At 35.1% G+C, this 24,127-nt stretch overlaps 1 protein-coding gene across 10 annotated transcripts in view; it reads right to left on the reverse strand.

Moving 5' to 3' along the window:
- The window catches only part of LOC106077817 (glutamic acid-rich protein-like), a 95,583-nt gene that overhangs the window by 18,750 nt on the left and 52,706 nt on the right, over positions 1–24,127 (reverse strand). For 9 of the 10 annotated variants that reach the window (XM_056009287.1, XM_056009286.1, XM_056009285.1 and 6 more), the window contains 4 exons: positions 21,658–21,693; positions 19,113–19,145; positions 3,150–3,185; positions 2,218–2,235 (listed from right to left, as the gene is read on the reverse strand). In XM_056009287.1, the coding sequence (XP_055865262.1) occupies positions 2,218–2,235; positions 3,150–3,185; positions 19,113–19,145; positions 21,658–21,693 (123 nt within the window). The remainder of the gene's footprint in view (positions 1–2,217; positions 2,236–3,149; positions 3,186–19,112; positions 19,146–21,657; positions 21,694–24,127) is intronic. The other variant, XM_056009292.1, reaches the window with a different exon arrangement.

The following is a 24,127-nucleotide window of genomic DNA, read 5'->3' on the forward strand; positions in this document are numbered from 1 at the left end:
GACTGTGATATGGCAGATTAGTACTAACTTGCATTATTCGAAAAAAATGTCAACGTGTGGCTCAACTGCCGTCATGATTATGTTTTGGATTTTTTTCATTTGTGATGCTGTCTTGAGTCCTTCTATATCAACTTGATTCTATTTCTAGGTTCCTCTTCTATACTGCATTTAGTCCAAGAAAAAAACAACAAACCAGAATTTTGTCATGACTAAAGATTTTTCGTGCCTAGGGCTATGTCCGTCTTTCCGAATTTTCTTGAGCTTTGCAAACTTCGTTTGGAACAGTAGCTTTAAGAGATTTCAAATTTTGATACTTTTCAGATTTTGACATACATAATGTCCATGTTGAAGCCTTGTTCAATCTTGGACATAATATGCATTTCAGTGGTGATTCTAAATAGCTCATTTGAAATTTTAGTTAATAAATGAATATATTTGCTGTTTTCTGTTACAGAATCTGAGCTCATTGACTCTTTTAATACATTCTTCATTGGCAAGATCAAGCAGGACCACTCTCCAATCTTTCAAATTTTCTTTTTTCTGAGTTTCAGTGTGTCACTGAAGATTATGTCAAGAGTTTTATTTTAAAGATGCCAAATACGTCATGTGACCTTGTTCCCATTCCAACTTCCTTGCGCCCAGAGTGAATAGAATCAACCGTCATCTATACTATAGATGAACTTATCCTAAACATTCTTAAAATTATGAACTGTCCACTGACATCAGGCACTGAACCACAGCTATTGAATGATGCACCCTTTAGACATTTATTGAAGACTCAGAGTATCTAAAAGTCTATCTCCCGATATCAAATCTTCCTTTCCTGTTAAAGCGTCTGGAGCGCATTATAATTCTTTGCCATCTCAAATGGTACTGTTTCTTGGAAGAATTCCAATCTGCATATAGGAAGTGCAGTAGCAAAGAGACAGCAGTGGCAGAGTACTAAATGACCTACTTCGCAACTTCGACATGGGCCACATATCAACCCTTTCCATGCAGAATTTGTCCGCAGCACTTAATACGCTTGACCATGAGATTATAAGGACCAGATTCTTTTCCACTTTCGGTTGAGTAGGAATCGTCCTAAAGTGGATGGATCCTACTTGACACAACACACATAAGTGTCGTGGCTAACGGTCAGTGTCAATAAGCCAATCCTGAAGTGCGGGGAACCTCATGTATGGGTTCTAGGGCAAGTAATGCTCAATATGTGTACATAATCCCTCAACAGTGCCATACATCCAACCGACCATCTTATACCACTGCTTTGGCGATGACGCTATGGTACCGTGGTTAGGTTGAGGTAAGCTCAAGACAAAGTAGAGAAGCACAAACTTCCAGGTTTCTTTGGTTCATGTAGATCGTGATTAAAAAAACACGAGACATAGTAATGAAATATAGTTGATTGATGATCTGCCATGACAAAGTGGTACAAGTGCTCCTTCTTTCCTAGAGCTATTAGAATAAGTTTGCAGAATTTATTTTATTTATTAAACGTGTATACTAGATTGAACGTAATCGTCATTTTGTAAGTAACGTCTGTATTTTATAAGATCAGGAGGTGGTTGACTTTTCTTCATTCAGTATTTTGAGGACTTTTATTTTTATTATTTTGTTAAGTAACAGGGACGACGTGGAAGGATCCCACTGATGACTGCATGAACTATTCTGAATGATCAACACTAGATATCAACTGACTTTGTTGAATTTGTTTTTTACTTGTATTTGTTCTTATAAGTTACCTCCACATTTGCCTACTCATTCTACAAAGGACACTGCTAAAACGTTTTCTGCAGTTTTTATAGCGCCTTGAGCCTTCATTTTCTTTCTTAACAGCACTTTATACATTAATTGATTTTTATATTATTGAATGTCTTTCATTTAATGCACTAAGAAAAAGTAAAACGCAGATTCTTTGGACATTTATGAATGGTAACAAAACTTAAGAAAAAAAAAAAATTTTCTGTATTGACTTTTAACTTACACAGGATATTACTACACGAAATATAGAAATGTGCGTAGTGTGGTGTAATTGTGAAATGTTTCTTGCTTATTAAAATTTATATTCAACTTATTTATATCTAAAATGACACACTTCGAAAATATAATCAAATACAAACTTATTAAGTCAGACTTCCTTTTATCTTTACATCCTACCAAAGGATTTTACACTTTTGCTACAATTATTGTTTATTAGAATTGTTAGTCTAAACTTACCAATGTCTCAATATTGTTCTGGAAATAGCATTAAAGAAAATTGAATTAGTATAAACCAAATTAAGAAAAGTAATAAAGTTGTATTACTATAATACTCAATTGTACGTACAGAATGAATAATGATAATCTCCAGGTCACTCTAACAAAAACACTTCCCACACACAGCTATATACTATCACCTCCAGCCTTAATCCTCCACACTCCCTCTCAATCATCCATTTTAACTATCCCTCCCACCTCAGATACCCCCCCCCTATTATTTTTCCTTAGAAAGATTCGCTCTCTTTCTCTGTCTCGAAAAAAAAAAGACTATAAATCTCTAGAACTCTCTTATTCATGGTATTGGAATTTTTTTTATATATTTAGACCGCTTCAAAAAGGAAGTGGAAATGACGTAATATATTAAAAAAATAGACTTAGGAAAAATAAAAATATTGCTTTGAAAATACGAAATTTATTAAATTCGTGATATTTTTAAAAACGTTTTCTGTGTAGTCTGCGACCTTTGGGGAAATACCGAAAATAAAGTACAAAAGGTTTGATAGAAAGCTTGTGGTTTTTCGCGAGGTTGCGATTCTACTAGAAAGTGCTTCGTAAGCATCTAGGAAGTAAAAGGAACATGTGTACGAAATTTGCGGTGAATACGATTAAGAGATGTCGCGATCAATGAGCTAGTGGCACTTGTAAATATATCTTATAGTAGATTCGCATTACCAGAAATTTGTTTGTTGTATGGAGAGGGAGGCTATGGGGTATGGAAAACATCGATGAATTGTTGTAATTGTAATATTCTGTTATGTTTAATGTACATTCGTCAAATGAATATTTTATAAGGATAATAAAGATTTATATTATTTTTAAACATTGTTAGCTATTCCCATAATTAATTTACAATAAAGCTTTTAATGATCAACATCTATTCTTAAACTTACAAACATGTCAGCCATTTCTTTGTAATCACGGCACATCTGAAAATAACAAAAAGAAAAATAAGATTACAAAGACAGTTTGTGTGGAAACACAGCTCAAAATTGACCCCCGAAGTGGTCCACCCAGGCAGGTAAATAGGGAGGTTTCACTATTTTTGAAAGAATATCAGAATGAAATTCTATCAAAGGCAAATGACAGAAAAGAACGGAGAGAGAAGGTTGATAGATCCTGTGTGAAAATATTTTTATATTAGTTTTCTTTCTAATAGATGAAGACACAAGCCCAAACCCGTTCTTAGCAGTACGTACGTTTACTTTGATCAGGTCATTTATTATAGTGTTGTAACTTCAGTGGCGGACTGAAAGAGTTACAGTGTGTGCGGCCTACTGACACACGCGACTCAAGTTAATCACACAGGTCAACGGCTGTCGATAGACAAGGGACATTACTGCCAATAACCGCAAATACGACCCGTTTTATGTTCATGTGATCAAAAGCCTTCACGGACAAGGGACAGAGTGTAAGAAAGGACAGTTGAGTCCAGGACAGCTAGGCAGTAAGGACTGTGTGGTACCAGGTGAGTCCTCGAGACTAGTAGGGTTTAGTTAGACAGTTCTGTTATACAAGAAAGCATTTGAAGTTAGTGTTTCACTATAATTGTGTTGTATTGTTGATGTATTTGTCATTAAACCGCCACATTGTTACTTGAAACTCTTGTTGTCAAGTTCTTGTGTTAGATGTGCTGTGTTGTTTAGCAGTGTTTACAGAAGGCCTGATAGAGAAGATCGTAACAATATAAAGTTCTTGTGTTAGATGTGCTTGTGTTGTGTTTAGCAGTGTTTACAGAAGGCCTGATAGAGAAGATCGTAACAATATAAAGTTCTTGTGTTAGATGTGCTTGTGTTGTGTTTAGCAGTGTTTACAGAAGGCCTGATAGAGAAGATCGTAACAATATAAAGTTCTTGTGTTAGATGTGCTTGTGTTGTGTTTAGCAGTGTTTACAGAAGGCCTGATAGAGAAGATCGTAACAATATAAAGTTATTGACCATGAGGACTAATTACTGACTCATCAACGTTCCTCGTGAAACTTAGGCCCTCAGTAAAAACACACTACTCTCCGCGGTCTCCTGCTAATTTTTAATGGTTTCCCAGCTCTTTTCTGTCCTCTCGGCTTCATTTAGTATATATATATCTATTAGGAGATATAGTAGTACAAGAAAAGGGAATCAAAAAACTATTAGCCAACATCAAACCGAATAGAGCGTCTGAACCTGATGGTATTCCAGAACTAAGCAATAAGCTTTTTCATGCATCTCTTAACCAGGGCAGAGTACCAAGAGACTGAAAAGAAGCTAATGTCAACCCCCCCCCCCATTTAAAAAAGGAGAAAAATTTGACCCAGGAAACTACAGACCAGTATCACTTACCAGCATCACATGTAAAATCCTAAAACACATAATATGTAGCAACATCATAAACCACTTAGACAAACATAATGTCCTCACACCATACCAACATGGCTTTAGGAAATATAGATCGTGTGAAACACAACTAATAGGACTAATTGATGATTTTTCAAAAGGTTTAGATAATAGAGAGCAAATAGATGCTATCTTACTAGACTTTTCCGTTTTGACAAAGTTCACCACCATAGTTTGCTTAAAAAACAAAAATATTTCGGCATTAATGGTCCACTGCATCAGTGGATTAAAGATTTTCTGATAGGGAGAGAACAAACTGAAATAATAAATGGCTCTAAATCAACACCAATAACAGTAAACTCAGGTGTACATCAAGGAACAGTCTTAGGTCCACTACTATTTTTAATTTACATAAATGATTTACCAAATTGCATGGGCGTAGCCAGGATTTTTTTTCGGGGAGGGTTTTGGGGGGGGATTCCTCCCTGACCCCCCCCCCCCCAGCGGAAAAAAATTATATATATATATTTATATATATATATATATATATATATATATATATATGTGTGTGTGTGTGTGTGCGTGCGTGCGTGCGTGTGTGTGTGTGTGTGTACACAATTAATCTTTATTACATTCTGACCCTTTCGGAAGATGTTTATTGTTTATTGTAGACTCCCCGCCCTTGCTAGCAAGGGGTCTGGGGGAGTTCGCAGCGCTCCCCCAGCGCGGGGCAAAGCCCCGCCGCCGAGCACTATTTCTGATATTGAAAGCCAACAAAATGCATATTCTGAGGTATCTACAGTGCATTATCTTGCTATTAAAAAGTTTATTTCAAAAACCTAATGTGCTATTCTTACTGACTTAGACCGTCTCGCGCCGTTCGGCGCATTTTCCGGCAAGCTGTTTCCGCAACTCTTATTTTGCGTAATTCATTTTGTGTGAGAACATGTCCCGCAAAACCTCATGCGACGATCTGTCACAACATTACAAAGGATTCGACTCCCAGTTCGGCATATGATTTCTTTGATTTAGACCCGATCTCTATAACTGACTCCTAAAATCTGTCTTTGTCATCTTTGTTGAGACACATTTAATTATTTTCAAATTCGGCAGAAGACTATTCACTATTCACACTTTATTAATGGAGCCCAAGCCACTGGTAGAAATTTGTAACCTTTCTTGACTACGCTCTTGGAATTGCATGCCTGTATTTCGCTTTAGATTTTATATCGAAAAGGAAAGTTTTTTCGTCAAATCATCTGTTGAGGGGTTTTAAACTAAGAAATCTCTGGAGTTTTTTTGTTTTGTTTTTAATTCAAAACCCCATTTAGCTACGATCATAGAATTTGGTGACTGTAGTTTGCTTTAAAATAATATTGAAGAGAGAGGTTTTCAACTCTAAACGCTTTGTAGGGGAATTTTAAACTCAAATCCATCTGGAGGGGTTTTAAACTTTAAAGAAAAAGCCGTCTGGAGGAGGGGGATTTAAACTCAAAACCCCTTTGGCTACGCTCATAGATTTTATAGTGTGTAATTTTCTTTTTTTTTTTATATTGACGAGGTACTTTTTAGCTTCAAACCCCAACTGGAGGGTAGGGGGGTTTAAACTCAAAACCCCTTTGGCTACGCTCATAGAATTTTGAGTGTGTAATTCGCTTTTTTTATATTGAAGATGGGGTTTATCGTAAATTTTGGAGGGGGTTTTGAAATCAAAATCTTCCTCAACTGTGGTGTTGGAATTTGGGGATTGTTGTTTGCATTTTTTTTGTTTTGTTTTATAGAAGAGGGGGATTTAACTGCAAAAACCTCTGGTAGGGGGTTTAAAATTCAAAAACCCCTGTAGGGGGTTTTAAACTCAAAGCCCCCTGGAAGAGGGATTTGTATCTCAAAACCCCCTGATAGGTGTTTTTTAAATCTCAAAACCCCCTGGTAGGGGGTTTTAAACTCAAAGCCCCCTGGAAGAGGGATTTGTATCTCAAAACCCCCTGATAGGTGTTTTTTAAATCTCAAAACCCCCTGGTAGGGGGATTTAAATTCAAAACCCCCTGGTAGAGGGTTTTTAACTCAAAACTGCCTCGGCTGTGCTGTGGTAAGTGATGATTTAGTATTAAAATCTCACCTAAAATAAACAAAATGAAAGCAAAAATCAGTCACTTAATTCTGTTCCCCCCCCCTGCGGGGGGGGGATTTCATTTCGGGGGGGGGGGGGTTTGAACCCCAAGAACCCCCCTCCCTGGCTACGCCCATGGTTCAGGAACAAATGTCAGATTATTTGCAGACGATTGCATAATATATAGAACAATAAAAACAACACAAGACACAGATATTTTACAAAGTGAATTAGATGAATTACAGAAATGGGAATCAAATTGGAGCATGTCTTTCCACCCAGAAAAATGTCAGTTATAAAGAGTAACAAAAAAACTAAAACAATTTAATTCCACTTATCTTATTCATGGCAAACCAGTAACTAGGTGTTATAATAAATGAAAAACTGTCATGGAATCCACATATTGATGAAATTATAAAAAACAAATCAAACAAAGCATTAGGGTTTATTAGAAGAAATTTCTATAAATCAAATAAGAACATAAAACTAAAATGTTATTTAACCTTGGTTAGGCCAATAATAAAATATTCATCCTCCGTTTGGGACCCCTCAACTCAAGAAAACATTAAGAAACTGGAACAGACACAAAATAGAGCAGTGAGATTCATAACAAACGAATATTCACATTTGACTAGAGTAACACCTTTGGTAAAATTACTTAATTTAGAAAGCCTTCAGGACAGATGACTCAAAAGTAAAGTAGCAATTATACATAAAACACTGAATCATAACCTTCAAATACAAAAACAAAATTTAATAAAATACTTAGTAACACAAAGATAAAGGCACATTTCTCTTTAAATATGCTATGATAAATTTGTACAAAAGCTCCTTCTTCCCTAGTGCTATTAGAGCATGGAATGGGTTTCCTGAGCTGGCCAGGAAAACCAGTGACTTGGCAGAATTTAAGTCATTGGTTAATATACATCACTAAATACATGACGCGTAGGACGTAATCATCTTCTTTTTTGAAGTAACGTATGTATCATGATAAGATAAGAATAGAAATTAAAACCGTTAGACCAATCTTGATCAAACTTGGCAGAAATGTTCCTTGGGTACTAACTGGAACCGGAACGTATTTATGGTAGCCCTGAAACAACCTTAGGACCCTCAAAAAAAGTTGCTCAACTCTATTAAAGCCTTAGTATTTTATAGATCTAGGCCATGTTTACCATGTCTACATGATGAGACAAGACGGAGAGGTCACGCATGCGCAGAGATGAAAATCTCTAGATCTAAATTAGCCCTAATTCAAGAAAACATAATTTTTTTACTTTTATACATGAACAAACAACTTAGTGTCTATTCATTTCATTATTCAATAAAAGTAACCTTCAAATTTGAGTTTACAAAACATTTTTTTACATAAAATCGTTCGCTCTAAATGTAAATAGCTTTAAACGTCTTGACATAGTTTTCCATAACTCGCGGCACCATTACTTGCGCCGCGTAGTGATACAAATGAAATGAACATCAGAGGTCATAATATTGCGCATTTTAAAGGCATATTATTAAACTAATAAACTACTTACATTATACAATTTACTTTCTAATGTGTTTTTTAAAGCATTTAAGCCTACAGTTACCGATTCGGTTTAATTTTAAGTCTTTATTTTCAATTTATTTTTTTCTTTAAAATTAACTTATGCGCATTTAGACCTTTTAACAACATAGCTACATCTTGCTATCGTCCACTTCTAAACACACAAGCCAATGTTTTTATTCAATAATTGGATCTAGATATCTAGGTCGGATAACTATTTTTAGCTCCATTCGTAATACTTTTATAATCTTGAATTCATGCATTCGCTTTACGTATAACATTATTATTTTCTTTAATTGTTTTAATGCACTATATAAGTAACTATTTCAGTGATACGCAAATTAAGACCCGCTGGCGCGGGAAATATATGGCTACTGTATATATATATATATATATATAAGGTGGGGTATGAGTCCATAATGAAGTGTGAGTGACGATCGAGGCACATGTAAAGTAAGCATTATTTTCCTAAAAGAGTCGCCCCTGAAAAAAAAAAGTCTAATCAAGAAAAGCATAAAAAGGGAATTTCAAAACAATAGAATACCTCCTTTATACAACTTATAATAGGATTTGTCTTCGAGTCCGAAGATAAATGACAGCTGCAACCACAGACTTATATATACTATATCTAGACTGGACATGGAGATCTTTTAGCACTACAAAAAAAAAGTAATGAAATGTTTTTAAAAAGTTGAAACAAGTCGTTGTTTTGTAAAGTAGTTATAAGAAGTTTTAACCCTAACCAATGTAACATATAGATCTAGATCTAGTAATTGAAAATCGAAAAAAAAGAGCACTCTCGTCTAATAATTTTTATTTTGCAATTTTTAAATACATAATCTCAAAAGATCTAGGTAATCAATCTATTTCAATGTACATAAGATGACTAAAATCAATAGACATGAATTATTTCGATCTAGGATTTTCGAAACATTATCTATATGGAAATAAACAGAAAATGGCTTTATTTCATTTTATGGAATATATAGTTCTGTGATTAATACATAACAATCTATATATAGGCCTATAGATCTGTGAGTTGATCGCGGATAAGAATTCGTTTCTGATTTCCAGTTTAGATATATTATATATATAGGTCTGTGGCTGCAAATTATTGAGCAGAACGTCAACATTGATTAAATATTATGTGTTACTTATATAACGATTATTTTTGCATTTATTGTAGATTACATTGAAAAAAATGTTTATGGTGTCATCAAAACTTTATATTCATTAGCAGACAGGGGGTAAAATTATTCTTTAATGTATTCAACTCTTGACTCAATAATGCGTACATTCGAAAATTCCTAACCGTGATAATCCTTTCTAAACTGATTTTTGCTTCATCCAAGATTGGGTGTCAATAGCATAGACTTATATAGACTACTCGAGACTGGGCATGGAGATTTGTTTACAATACAAAAAATGTGAAAATTTTAAAAATTTGGATCAAGGCGTTGTTTTGTAAAGTAGTTAAAAGAAGTAAAGTTGTTTTTTTAACCCTAACCTATGTAATTTATAATTTAATTTTTAGATCTAGATCTAGTAATTAAACATAAAAAATAAGAGTACTCTAGTTTGATAATTATTATTTTGCTATTTTTAGATACATAATCTAGAAAAATCTAGGTAATCAATCCATTTAAATGTACATAAGATGATTTAAATCAATATGAATTCTTTCCAAATAGGATTTTTGAAACATTATCCCAATGGAAACAAACAGGATATGGCTTTGTTTCATATATTTGCGTGATTATCTGAGAAATGATTTTGCATTATTTCTAAACTTTGAAAACTAAAGATCATTACTTTTCTAAGACACAAAAGATTGATTGGGGCGACTTCCCTTGGAGCTTGAAAAAGAGTTTACGTACATAAAAATCTATATATGTATAGGTCTGTGAATCGATCAATCGCGGATAAGAATTTAGTTCCGGTTTTCAGTCTAGATATAATATTTAAGTCTATGGTCGAAATCTAGATTAAGACAACATTGGGTCTGCTTCCAATCCAGTTGCTGTGGACCTTAAAGACATATGTCTATCTGCTAGTACATACGAGTGAAACTTGAATCCTGATAACTGCACACTAGTGTTTAGCAATAACTGCATATGTGGCGCCTCGAATGGAGATACCTGCAAATGTGTGGTAGAGAAGATAACTGCAAACTGCATGCTTGGCTTCTAGTGGGACTAAAAATCGTTCATAAGACGCCCATGGAAAAGGTCCGCTGTATTGGCGTCTTAGAACATCGGCCCTGGGAACTACAATGATCACCACTTATCAGTGGCTGACAAACCTGACCTTCACTACCTCCTCCTGTGTAAGCTGGCTGGCGTCATTGACAATCGTCATGAGTTTGATGCAGCGATAACGATATCGTATCTAGAGTAAACTGGCTAACTGGAGAAAGAGAAAGCGACGGCCGCAGAAAACTGTGCAGATTTCTTTGTGGGGAACACGCTCCCTGCCGTCTGTGGTCCAGTCTGTGACACACCTATCGACCTCCACCTGAAATGACTGTCACCTCCACTGCATTGTTATGTTTCTTTTCGAAATGAAAACGCTAAGAAGAAGGCAATTGTATAACCCAGCCATGCACACCACCAACCAAGCTGGTCCAGAAGGAGCGCACTGTTAGAGACTAGACGGACTAGGACGTTTTCATTAGGAAGAGGAAAACGGAGTATCATCCAAGTCTACAACTTCAGAAGAGGCTGTCCTCGAAGCTGAAGTTGTTACTTTGTGTTCATGATGTCCTCTTGTGAATAAACATTTGTATCTCGTGTCGTCTCTCTAAAGCTATTATAATATTATTCAGTAAATAAATTGTGTGCACATATCGCTTTTTAAAATACAAGGTACCAAAGACAAGTTGTTTGGGAAAAAAACAACAAGGTGTAGTCAGGTTGTGTGGGAAAAAAGACACAAAAAATATCGGCCCCCGAAAAAGTCCGCTCAGGCAGTTGAAAAGGCAGGTTTCAATATTTTCACAAAGAATATCAGAAACTATCAACTACAAACTATCAAAAACTAAAAAGATACAAAACTAACAGACGTGCTCGTGTCGAAAGTTCTAGCGATACAGTTGTATTGTTCGACTAACGACTTGATGCCACAGGATACGAGATTTATTAATGCTATTATTATTACACTAGACATATAATTCCCGCGGCCCGCGCGTCTTAATTTGCGTATCACTGTCGATATAGTCACTGAGAGTGTTTTGTAAACAATTAAACGAAATAATATTGTTATAAGTAAAATGAATGCGGAATGCGTGAATGTAAAAATAGTAGTGGAGTTTTCAAAATAGCTAATCGACTTAAATCCATTTTTAGCGGCCCCCGAAAGGGAAAAGACGCTATTAAATTTGTGTGACCTGTCAGTCCGTCTGTCCATACCGTTTTTATCTCAGAAACTAGAAGAGAAAATGAAAATCGGACATCATTTAAAGTTCTGATGCAACGGCTATTTTTTTCATTTCCGAAAGTGAACCATCTAATTTTTAAAACTATAAATGTGTGAGCTTGAGCTCCCAGGGCTATTTTTTAATGTGTATTTTTATAGGCTAGAGCTATTTTTATTATTTGTACTTCCGCATTTTTATATAGGTTAGTGCGGGATAGTATACAAAAAGTGATGTACATGCTGTATTAACACAGTTGAGTGTACATTTGACCAGTGGTCAGTACAGTATCTCTGTCTGGGTGACAGCCGAAGATCTTCGTGGTCTGCCGTGTAATTATTTTATTATTCTGTACCTGGGACGGCCTGTAAGTGTAGAAATATTTTATATTTTCTTTTACTAGATCTATGTCACACTGTGCGTAAATATGCTAGATATATTTTAATTTAGTTTTATTTTCTAGTTGGCAGTTGTTCCCAACATGCTGTATTAAAAATGGCGGCGCCCAGCTTAGCCTGATATGAATATGTTGTTCATGCTCTAGATCTAGTAGAATATATGATTTTGTATTTATAGTTTTGCAATTATGTATTGCAGGCTATTGTAATGGCTGAAATACATGCTGCTGTATCTATTATTGCTGCTTTAAGCTGTTGCTGTAGATCTAGACTAGTGTTATTTTGTTTCTGTAGTGTCGCCTTAGTGGCTTAGTCAGTTAGTGAACTTAGTCTTCTTAATAGAGGTACTAACTAAGGAAGAAGGTGTTCTTGTTTTAGTGACAGTGTTAATGTTACAGTTATGGGTTGGTTGTAGTATTAGGATATTGTAGATCTAGACTAGTTTATTGTAGTGTGTTTGTGTAGATCTAGGTCAAGTGTAGTAGTTGTAGTGATTTAGTTAGATAGTTGGTTTTATCAGTTTGTGTTAGATAGTTGGTTTGGTTTGTTTGTTGGTGTTTGTAGTGGTGTAGATTTAGAGGATTTTAGTTAGTTGCTGAATTCAGTGGTAGTGGTAAGTAGTGTATTTATTATATTTTATTATTTGTTTATTTTTATGTAAATAAAGTATCGTTTAGTTTTATTTATCCTAAATTAAAGTTTGCTCTTGCTTTCCTTTAGTTTAAGTTAGTACGTCTGGTTACTTAGGCGACTCTAGCCCCTTGGTCGTAGACTGATGTGTCACAGATGAAACCCACCCAGTAGCGCTAACATCTGCCTACTGTTATTAATTTAATGTTGAGCAGAGAAAAGGTCTATCCAGCGCCTCCTGACCTGCTCACATATGCAAGCAGATTTTTAAAAAATTACACCACTTTTCAATAAAAAACTTCAGGGGAGATAAGTTTTTTTTTTAAAGTTCACAAGCTTCTTCATTAGTAAATCAAGCTTCATTCATAGATTCGCGAATTGGTAAAAAAAATTGCATCTAAGGTCTTAATCGAAAAAGTATCAATGGATCATTATAAAATAGATTTTCCATTTATTAACTAACTCATGGAATAGAATATTGATTCAAATGTTGTTTTTTTAAAGAATTTTAATACATTTCAATTGTAATTTAAAAAAAACGAACTACTCTCATACCGTTCAGTTTTCACACATACACTTGACAAAAATCTAAATTACAAGAAATAGAGGCCAGACATAGATCTAGATTTAGATTTAATTGTATTAAACAATTTGAACAAAATTTACATTTATAATCCATTAAGAAAATAGTTTATACTCTAACAGTTTAGGGCCAGTGGCGTAACTAATGGGGGGGGGGATTTTAAGATCCCACCGAGCCCCCACCTGGAGGGGGGCCCAAATGGGTGTCCGAAATTTATTTGTAAATACATAAATTAATATATTTGATTGACAAATAATGTCAACGGGTGTCTTTTGTTTTCAACATTTATAGATTAAATTTATAACAAAGACTAAACCTAGATCTAGGTCTATCAGTACGTTGACTTTGTTGACATTTTAAAAATATTTTTCCCCACAGAGATCAAAGTTTTTTTTACAAGTTAGTTTTACATTTTAAACTTTGTTGCCACGAATAAAACTGCATGATAAACAGCGAATTCCAGGTATCTTGTTACCTTTACTAATAATAGATCTAAATGACGAGTATTTTATGACTACACCAATTAACCTTGAAGCAAAATTTACAGAATCGAGTATAACAGATCCATAAGTTATTCTTAATAATGCTAGAATAGTCCATTATTCGGGTTTGGCGTCTATAATTTCAGAATTAAACTTCACATTCGAGTTATTACCCCTTTATTCATCTTTCCTCAATCCAATGGAAACTCTCTTTTTATTTCCATCTAATCCTTTTGATTTCGCACAAAACATAAACAACAAACAATGACGTAATATCATATAATATTATCACAACCTTCCTTTTAAAGTTCTTAAGAGTAATTTCTACTAGGAACTTTAACAATTCGTCCACTTCTGGTTGTCTTGACTTTCACAACAAGTTCTCTAGACGTTGGTCTATGTCTGTTTCGTTTGTTCCAACAGTTTGCAGTTCTTTGTCTTCATCGGTATCATAGTACCCAGAGATGTCTTCATCGAAACTCTTATTCAAAAAGCGTTGATTTCTTCTGTATGTTTTTCCATCGTTTGTCTTTATGATGTAAGATCTGGGTGATGAATGTTTTTTATGACAACTGCTTTCTGCCATGTTTGTCCTAGAAGAACTCTCCGACAATAATTTTTAGGTAGTCTTGCTTTTGCATCGTATTTCACTTTGCTTTGTAATGTCTCTGCATTTTCAGCTACCGATGGTTTCAATAGCTTGGGATCAGTTATAATGATTCCCTGAGTCTTCTACTCATCAGCAGTTGTGATGGTGAATACGGCAGTTCGCTTATCGGAGTCTTTCTATACTCGAGCATAACGAGATATGGATCTTTCCCACTTTTGTATGCTTTGAATACTTTTGCTTTCGCACAAAACATAAACAACCAACAATGACGTAATACCATATAATATTAGCACAGAATCTTCTTCATGCAGTGGAAAATTAAGAATTTTTTGCCTATCTGGAATTCTGGTCAAAGCTCCTGCGCCCAATTAATATAGTTCAGAAGAAACTACAAATGTCTGGACTGCATATACGGGAAGCTGCTGAAGAAATTAGTACCCTTTCATGCTTCCCTAAAAACGTTGAGAAACTGACAAAAACCCAAATTCATCGAAAAAGCAAAAGATGGTAGTGAATACTATGGATTCCCTGCTATCAAAACAACCAGAAGAAAATACTTAATGGGAAGTTGAGTTCTAATGTAGGACTGTCAATAGAACTGCAATTCAAACGTGTTGCGACAGAAGTGCTAGACAGATTTCATATGGAGATGAAGGGCAGATTCCAAAAGCTGGAAAGAAAATAAATACCTTTGGGTTTCTTCTTGAACCAAGACACCTGTTAGATGAAGACACGCTTATGACAAACTGTGCTACTTTTCCTGTTTGTATGATGAAATAAATGGCAAATCGCCTTTTCAATGATGTCATTAATGCACGAGCACTTTTCATCAACAATCCAGTAATACAATCACCAATTAACATATTGAGGAAACATGCTTCATATGGGAATTACGTGTGCTCAAACCTTGCAACCTCCTCCGAATACCGCTGAGGCCATTTGCATTACGTCATGTGAGAGATCATTCTCAAAGCTCAAGTTCATCAAAAACTATCTCAGTGGCACAATAACGCAAGAAAGGCTTATCATGGCTTTAATGTCAGTGAAGTCACAAATACTAGAAAGGATCGATGTAGATGATATTATAGATTTCTTTGCTGCACAGAATGCACGACGTGAAGCGATATACTCCTTCTTCCCTAGTGCTATTAGAGCATGGAATGGGTTGCCTGAGCTAGCCAGGAAAACCAGTGACTTGGCAGAATTTAGGTCATTGGTTAATATGCATGACTAAATGCATGACGCGTAGGACGTAATCATCTTCTTTTTTGAAGTAACGTCTGTATTATATAAGATATAAGAAATCAATTTAGATTTGTCACTTGTACATTAATTAACTAATAAACAACGGTATTATTCATTAAAAGAGTCTTAATGATTATTTTTTGTTAAGTTTACTGATATACTGAACCAATATGATTTTGGGCTTATATATTTTTGCGTACATTATCTCATGTCATATGTCGAATGTCAAAATGCAATGGGCCCCCAAAGAAGTCAATCCCCCAGGCCCCCAAATCCCTAGTGACGCCCTTGCTTAGGGGTTGCAGATTTATTTATTATGTAAGCAGTACTATCACATAAATAATTGAACCTGATGCGAACAGCATAAGTGCACTATAACCCAGTTGTAGGCCTACTAATCTTGATCATAATATTGACCTAGATCTAGCTTTAGTAGATCTAGATTCTATTTATAGCTTTCTAGATCTAGTCTAGATTCTAGTCTAGATTAGGCTATAGATTTAGTTCTGGATCTTTATCTAGAGTCTGTTTAGTCTAGACCTAAACCTAGTCTAGGATGGCTGCCTGGTCGCGCGGTTTGCGCGCTGAACTGTCGTTTGGATTTACACCTTGCCAGCTCCCATTTCCCGTCGTCCTGCGGGAGGTTTGGACTAAAAAGTAAACTATGTTCAACTCTGAAGGAACATTCGAAACATGTAAAACATTTTACAAACAATTTTTAGATCTAGTCTACATTCTATATCGAAATCAAGATAGATCTAAATCTAGATTTAGATTTAGTTTAGATCAAGAGTCTAGATTGAGATCTAAACTAGATCTGTATCTAGAACTTGTCTAGAAATCTAGTTCTAGCCTAGATTCCAATTCTAGCTCTAGTCTGAATTCTAGTTCTAGATCTAGATTTTAATTCTAGTCATATCTAGATCAAGTCTAGATCTAGATCAAGAACTAGTCTAGAGATCTAGTCTAGATGTAGATCTAGATTCTAGATCTAGATTTTCTATATATATTCTATATTCTGGATCTAGTCTAGACCTATTAAGCAAATAGAGTCTAGATCGATTATGATCAGGATATGTAGGCCTACTAGTGGGTAATAGTGTATTAACCTATGCTGTTCGCATGGGAAACCTGTTAAGTTGTTCAGGCTCATTTTTTTGTTATTTCTTACTACGTCTACTCCAATATATTAATCTAGATTGTTGGGAAGAAGTAGGTATCTTGGAGCAGTGGCGTCACTGGGGGAGGGGGTGTGAGGGTTGTGGTCAGCTCCAGTTGACACCATTTTGAGGTGACAACCAAGTTGGAAAAATTATAACTTGGCAAAAGCAGACACATTGAAAAAGATCATAATAAAATCTCGAGATATATGTTGGAGCAGTGGCGTCACAAGGGGGAGGGGGTATGAGAGGTGCAGTGTGATAACACAAACTCTCTTTGTAATCTTGTTTCAAATAAAACTATTTGCTTGTAGGCCTACATATATTTGATAAAAAATTTTAATGAATAGACTTAATTTTGTATGTTCATGTGTTAAAGTATAAAGTAGATCTTGAGTTAGAGATAGTTCTAGATCTAGACTAATCTTGAGTTAAATATTGACTTGGATAGAGTTCGTACAGTGCGTGCGAGAAGGCTTCGCTCTGCGCATGCATGACCTTTTTTATTAGCTGTACACGATTCATGAATGGAACTATTAAAATATATCTCAACACGACTTCGCAGCTTTAGCGAACAAATGTATGAAAAATGCTTTAATAAAACAAATTAGAATGTTAATTTGATTAAAATATGAAATGAATGGACTATAATGAGTATGTTCATGTGTTAAAGTTTAGACTATCTTTGCGAAGAGAAGTTCTATCATCTTAGAGTTGAATTAGAGTTTCAGACCTAGGAATAGAGAGATGTGTAACATTTCGGTAATATCTAATCAAAGAATGTACGTCAGAAATTCTAAATTCGCAGATATAAGGAACGAATTTATGTAAAAATGCTTTTGAAACACAAATTTGAAGGTTTAATTTTATTAAAATGAAATCAATAGACTATATTTTCTATTTTCATGTGTCAAAGTAAAAAACTATCTGTGCAAAGTTCTGTTTCAAAAATTAGATCTATATCTAGATCATTTCTATTTATACATGGTAAACATGGCCTAGATTGATGAAATCATAATACTTTCATAGAGTCGGGCAAATTTTTTTTTTGAGGGTCTTAAGTTTGTTTTAGGGCTAATATACAAATGTCACGGTTCCAGTTAGTACCCAAGAAACATTTATGTCAAGTTTTATTAAGATCATTCAAACAGTTTTGATTTCTTTTCGTAACATACATACACATACGCCTTACTTTCTACTTTATAGTATAGATTGTTAATATTCGTATGTATTCGATGAGCTGACAATTATTATAATATAGTTAAATCCTAGTTGTCACTTACAAAGACCACATCACGAATGAAGAGATTAGAAACAGGATTAATACATCTATTGGACCCCACGATGATCTGCTAACCACTGTCAAAAAACAAAAACTCTATGGCCACATCACAAGCTCTTTCTCTCAAAGGCCTCTCTTAGTGGAACAGTACCAGGAATAAGATGAAGAGAAAGACAGCATCAAAGAATGGAATTCTATCAAAGGCAAAGGACAAAGCAATAAAATGAAGAAAGACGGTAGACAAATCCTGTGTGGTGCCCAAATGGTCCAACAGACTAAGCGATAGGTGGAGATATAGTAAAATGTAAACCTAGCCTAAATGATGTTATTGAATGATTATGTAATTGATCTAATTGTTTTGTAAATGGCCAATCTCTCATTTAAAGTCTCAATAAATAAAGCATTTCCATCTGGTTAAGTGATTTGGATGCGTTTTATTTCGCTATAGTTCACGTCTAATATGAAACACTGTTATTAATAATTGTCTTAAATTCAATTCCACTTGTATGCATATTTAATAGATTTTTTCTCTTTAACAATAAAAGTAAAAATTTTTCGTGAATATGGGTAGTTTGTTAGACTGAGATTATTTAACTTTTTAATACAATATTGGAAAAATTTTTGACAAAAATCTAAAATCGTTTGCAGAAGTGTGTTATAAATATGATAAAGGGCTATCCACCTTACTTAAAATGTCTCCTGTGTTTGTTACAATTAATAGTGAATAGTTGTAAAAATGGTATATTTTTATGCAAAAAAAAAACCCCTGCTTGCATAGTTGATTTTAAAAATTATAATTTTTCAGAAAAGGAAAAAAGTAGCCGTTGCATCAGAACTTTGAATGGTCTAAAATATCATGATGTCGGATTTTCAATATGTTTTCTAGTTTACGAGATCTAATTTATTGCCAATAGTTAATTAGCTAATTGTTTTTTTAATTGATTCTTGTGTTGTGAGGTAAAATAAATAATTGTGCACAATTTCAGTTTCATCCGAGATTGAGTGTAGGAGAAATAACATGTGCCATTTTTAGGCCAGACAAACAGACACACAGAAAGACAGAGTGAGTTGATATGTGATACTGACTTTTCTGATCTCTCTCCTTATTTGATCGTCTTCCTGCAGGGAAAAAAAAAAGACATATTCGTTAGCAAAAGAGCTCTACATGTTTGTTTTTTTTTAAAGTGCTTAACCTATCTGTTAGTTTGTTAGACCTTTGGGGCACCACACATTAGCCTATCTGTTAGTCTGTTAGACCTTTGGGGCACCAAAGACTATCTGTCAACCACTTTTTCTCCATTTCCCTCTGTTCTTTCTTTTGTTGTATAGAATTTTGTTCAAAGCACTGGCGGATCCAGGGGGGGGGGGCGGTAGAGGCGATCGCCCCCCCCCCACTCGGCCGACCCCCCCCCACACCCAAAAGGGGGTGGGCGGACGAATTTTAGTGTAGAATTCATACAATTTCTGTACGAATTTATTACTTATGTTAATAATATATACTAATTATTTATATTTCAACCTATTTTTAGACTATTTCGCCCCCCCCCTTCTAGTATTTTGGCCGATTTTTTAGGGTCGGGAGGGGCGATGGCATCAATCCGCCCCCACCCCACCATAAACTTTCGAGTAGGGGGGGGCGGTCCTATTTATTTGTAGAAATCACTGCTTACTAACAGAATCAATTAAATATCTATATGATTAAAACTTGTTATTGGTATTTTAACTGGTCTTTATATTATGTCGTTCACCTGTTGGCCGATTGGAAGGGGAGGGGCGAATACCTCTACTGCCCTTCCCATCTAAACCCTTTGTGTGGGGGGGGCGGTCCTACTTTTAAGGAGAAATCATAGTATGTGAACAAAATTAGTGGAATATCTATATAATATAAACAGGTGAAAGTGCGATACATGCAATCACCTTCCCGTCATCGGATAAACCAATACTTTTTCTTTTTGTATAGTAAGAAATTACAAAATTTAAAAAAATTTGTCACTAATATAATTTATATATGCTATAAAGTAAATCCTTATATCGAGCCGCCCAACCCCTATTCTTTAATGCAAAATGCAATCATTAGCAGAAATTATAAATAGGAGCGAGGATTAATCGTTTTCATTTTACCTCCCTTTCCCATTTCTAGACAGAGTTTGTGTAATTTCAAATGAATTTATCATAACTATTTTAAGAAAGACTTTGCTTTGGAAAAGATATTATTCAAACGAAAATTTTCAATATAACAGTCACGGTTGAGATGAGTTCAAAAGCCAGATAATCTTTTCCTAGTCGACTTTTTCCACCCTTTACTCATATTTTTCTAGTTAAATAAATTTAGGACTATTACTCACCATTTATGCTTGAATTTTATTGAATATTATTAATCGAATTTTTTTTTTTCGGCGGCGATCCTCAAAGCCTTAATCTAAATATGTGGGGTATCTTATCTTTTCAAAGAACAAATCAGTTGTATTTGCGATGTATTATGGGACCATAAATTCATATTAGAATATTTTTCCACATTATTCAAAAGGTCTTTTATAATAGAATGAATAATGAGCTGTAGGTCAGGAGAATGCGTTACTGCAGTGAAGAATACCAGAAAACGCTTTTAGCGTCGAGGCTTCGCCCCGAACCTCACTGATGAATAATAAGCTGTAGATGTCAGGAGAATGCGTTTCTGCAGTGAAAAATGCAGGAAAAGGCTTTTGACTCTGCTGTACCGTACCAACTTCACTGTTGACTCTACTGTACTGTACCAACTTCACTGTTGACTCTACTGTACCGTACCAACTTCACGGTTGACTCTACTGTACCGTACCAACTTCACTGTTGACTCTACTGTACCGTACCAACTTCACTGTGGACTCTACTGTACCGTACTAACTTCACTGTGGACTCTACTGTACCGTACCAACTTCACTGTTGACTCTACTGTACCGTACCAACTTCACGGTTGACTCTACTGTACCGTACCAACTTCACTGTTGACTCTACTGTACCGTACCAACTTCACTGTGGACTCTACTGTACCGCACTAACTTCACTGTGGACTCTACTGTACCGTACCAACTTCACTGTTGACTCTACTGTACCGTACCAACTTCACTGTTGACTCTACTGTACCGTACCAACTTCACTGTTAACTCTACTGTACTGTACCAACTTCACTGTTGACTCTACTGTACCGTACTAACTTCACTGTGGACTTACTGTACCGGACAGTCTTGAAGTATTAATCCGCCCATGATTCTTTTTCTGTCTTTCTCTCTCTTTTTAAATATATTTGTGAAGGCCTTCAAGAAAGATGTCCAAACGTCGTGGGTTTGTGTCTGTTCTTTCCAGACAATCAAATTAACCTATTAACTTACTATCCTGTTTTAAAAGTCACTAAGTAATTTGCACGTGGTAAGATCGAAACACAATGTAATTTTAAAGAGCCACCAACGTCATCCGTCAAGTTTTGCCTTTACATATGCCATACAAATAAAAGCTTTTGAAAATTTCCATCTAAAATCATGAAAGTTTTAAAGTTAAACAATAAAAATTATTATTGCCTTAGAATCATTGCCCGTCGTCTCATATTCTCTTTCAAAATTCCCATAGACCCATTCAATACATTCTATAGGCTACTTACTAGAGTATAGAAAATGACAATTTTTTCTGGCTCCATCTGAAAATTAATAAAGAAATTTGTGAAAATATTCAACACGTTCAAAGTTGAAACACTTCTAATAAAATAATGTGAAAGCTGACATACACATTTCTAATCTTGCACCATATACTAAAGATTTTGTATTGAATTATAGAGGTTACTTTTAATTAATTAGATTAGAAGTATGCCTGTTTGACTTTGTCACACTTCTATTACTTTAGTACTAATATTAGAAAATAAGAGAGACTATACTAGTAAAAGCTGCAATTTTTAGGAATATTTTCTGAATATTTATCTTTTTTACATTCTGACTCTTCATGCTTCCAGAAAACGTTTATTGTTCCCTAGAATAGGTTCTTCCTGGAGTTAGTGGAAAAATTATAGGCTCCACGCTCTTTCCAGGAACGGGGTCTGGGGGGAGCGCTGTGAGCGAAGCCCCGCCGCCGAGCACTATTTCCCGTATTGAAAGTAAACCTCATGCGACGCTCTGTCTTACCAAGGGGTCGACTCCCAGTTTGGCATAGGATTTCCTTGATTGAGACCCGATCTCTATAACTGACTCCTAAAATCCATCTTAGCCATCTTAGTTGAGCCACATTTAGTCATTTTTAATTTTGGCAGATGACTTTCGACTGGACTTTATTAATAGAGCCAAGCCACTGCTAGAAATGTGTAACCTCTCTTGGCTACGCTCTTGGAATTGAGTGACTGTAGTTTGCTTTAGATTGTATATCGAAAAGGGAAGTTTTATCATCAAAATCATCTGTTGGAGCGTTTTAAACTAAAATTTCTGGAGATTTTTTTCTAACAAATTCAAATGCCCATTTAGCTACGCTCATAGAATTTGGTGAGTGTAGTTTTCTTTAGAATAATATTGAAGCGGGGGATTTTAACCTCAAAACTCTCTGTAGGGGCATTTTAATCTCAAAACCATCTGGATTGGTATTAAACTATTTAAAAAGCCATCTGGAGGAGGAGGTTTAAAACTCAAAACCCCTTTGGCTTGGCTATGCTCAAAGAATTTTTTTTATATTGAAGAGGTATTTTTTAGCATCAAACATCGATGAAAGGGAGGGGGGGGGGTTAAACTCAAAACTCTCTTTGGCTACGCTCATAGCATTCTAAGTGTGTAATTTGCTTTTTTTTTATATTGAAGAGGGAGTTTTATAGTAAATTGCGGAGAAGGTTTAAAATCGCAAGCTTCCTTAGCTATGCTCTTGGAATTTAGGGATTGTCGTTTGCATTATTTATTGTTTGTTTTGTTTTCAAGAAGAGGGGAATTTCACTGCAAACCCCCCTGGTAGGGGTTTTAACCTCAAAACCACCTGCGCTGGGGCTGTGATGGTTTAGTATTAAAATCTCACTTAAATAAACAAAATCAAAGCAAAAATTATTCACCAAATTCCGTTTCATTTCGGTTCAACCCCCCACCCCGGCTAAGCCCATGAACAAATGAATACAGCTTATCTTATTCATGGCAAGCCAGTAACACAGACTAACAACTCAATATATCTAGATTTTATAATAAATGAAAAACTATCATGAAATGCCTATATCGATGAAATTGTAAAAAAAAATCAAACAAAGCCTTAGGGTTTATTAAAAGAAACTTCTATAAATCAAATAAGAACATAAAACTAAAATGTTATTTAACCTTGGTTAGGTCAATAACAGAATATGCATCCTCTGTTCGGGACCCCTCAACTCAAGAAAACATTAAGAAAACATAAGGAAACTAGAACCAATACAAAATAGAGCAGTGAGATTTATAACAAACGAATATTTAATTTTGATTACCTTTAGTAAAATCATTAAATTTAGAAACTCTACAAGACAGAAGACTTCAAATGAAAATAGGAACAATGCATAAAACTGTACCATAATTTACACATATAAAAACAAAACCTAATAAAATACTCAAAAAGACACAAAGATAAAAGCACATTACTCGTTCCATATGCTAGGACAAATGTGTACAAATACTCCTTCTTCCCTAGTGCTATTAGAGCATGGATTGGGTTGCCTGAGGCAGCCAGAAAAACCAACGACTATGCAAAGTTTAAGCCATTGGTTAACATTGCATGACTAGATTGACTTAGGGACATCATCTTCTTTTTAAAGTAAAGTTTAGTAACGTCTTTATTTTATAAGATAAGAAGATAAGATAAGAATATTTCACAAGCAGTGTTTCACATTATAAAGGTGTAGCGCATTCTTCCTTGAGGTTGTAACAAAACCATCAATTCAATAATCATTCAATAAAATAAATTATTGTAATTTATAAGATAACATAAAATATCTGTACACCGTGCACTGGCGGATCCGGGTGGGGGCGGTAGGGGCGATCGCCCCCCCCCCCTCGGCTGACCAAAGGGGGTCGGACGAAATTTAGTAAAGAAATCACACAATTTGTATACGAGTTTATTAGTTATGTTAATAATGTATACTTACT

Source organism: Biomphalaria glabrata, chromosome 13 (genome assembly GCF_947242115.1).
Source record: "Biomphalaria glabrata chromosome 13, xgBioGlab47.1, whole genome shotgun sequence".
Taxonomy (NCBI): domain Eukaryota; kingdom Metazoa; phylum Mollusca; class Gastropoda; family Planorbidae; genus Biomphalaria; species Biomphalaria glabrata.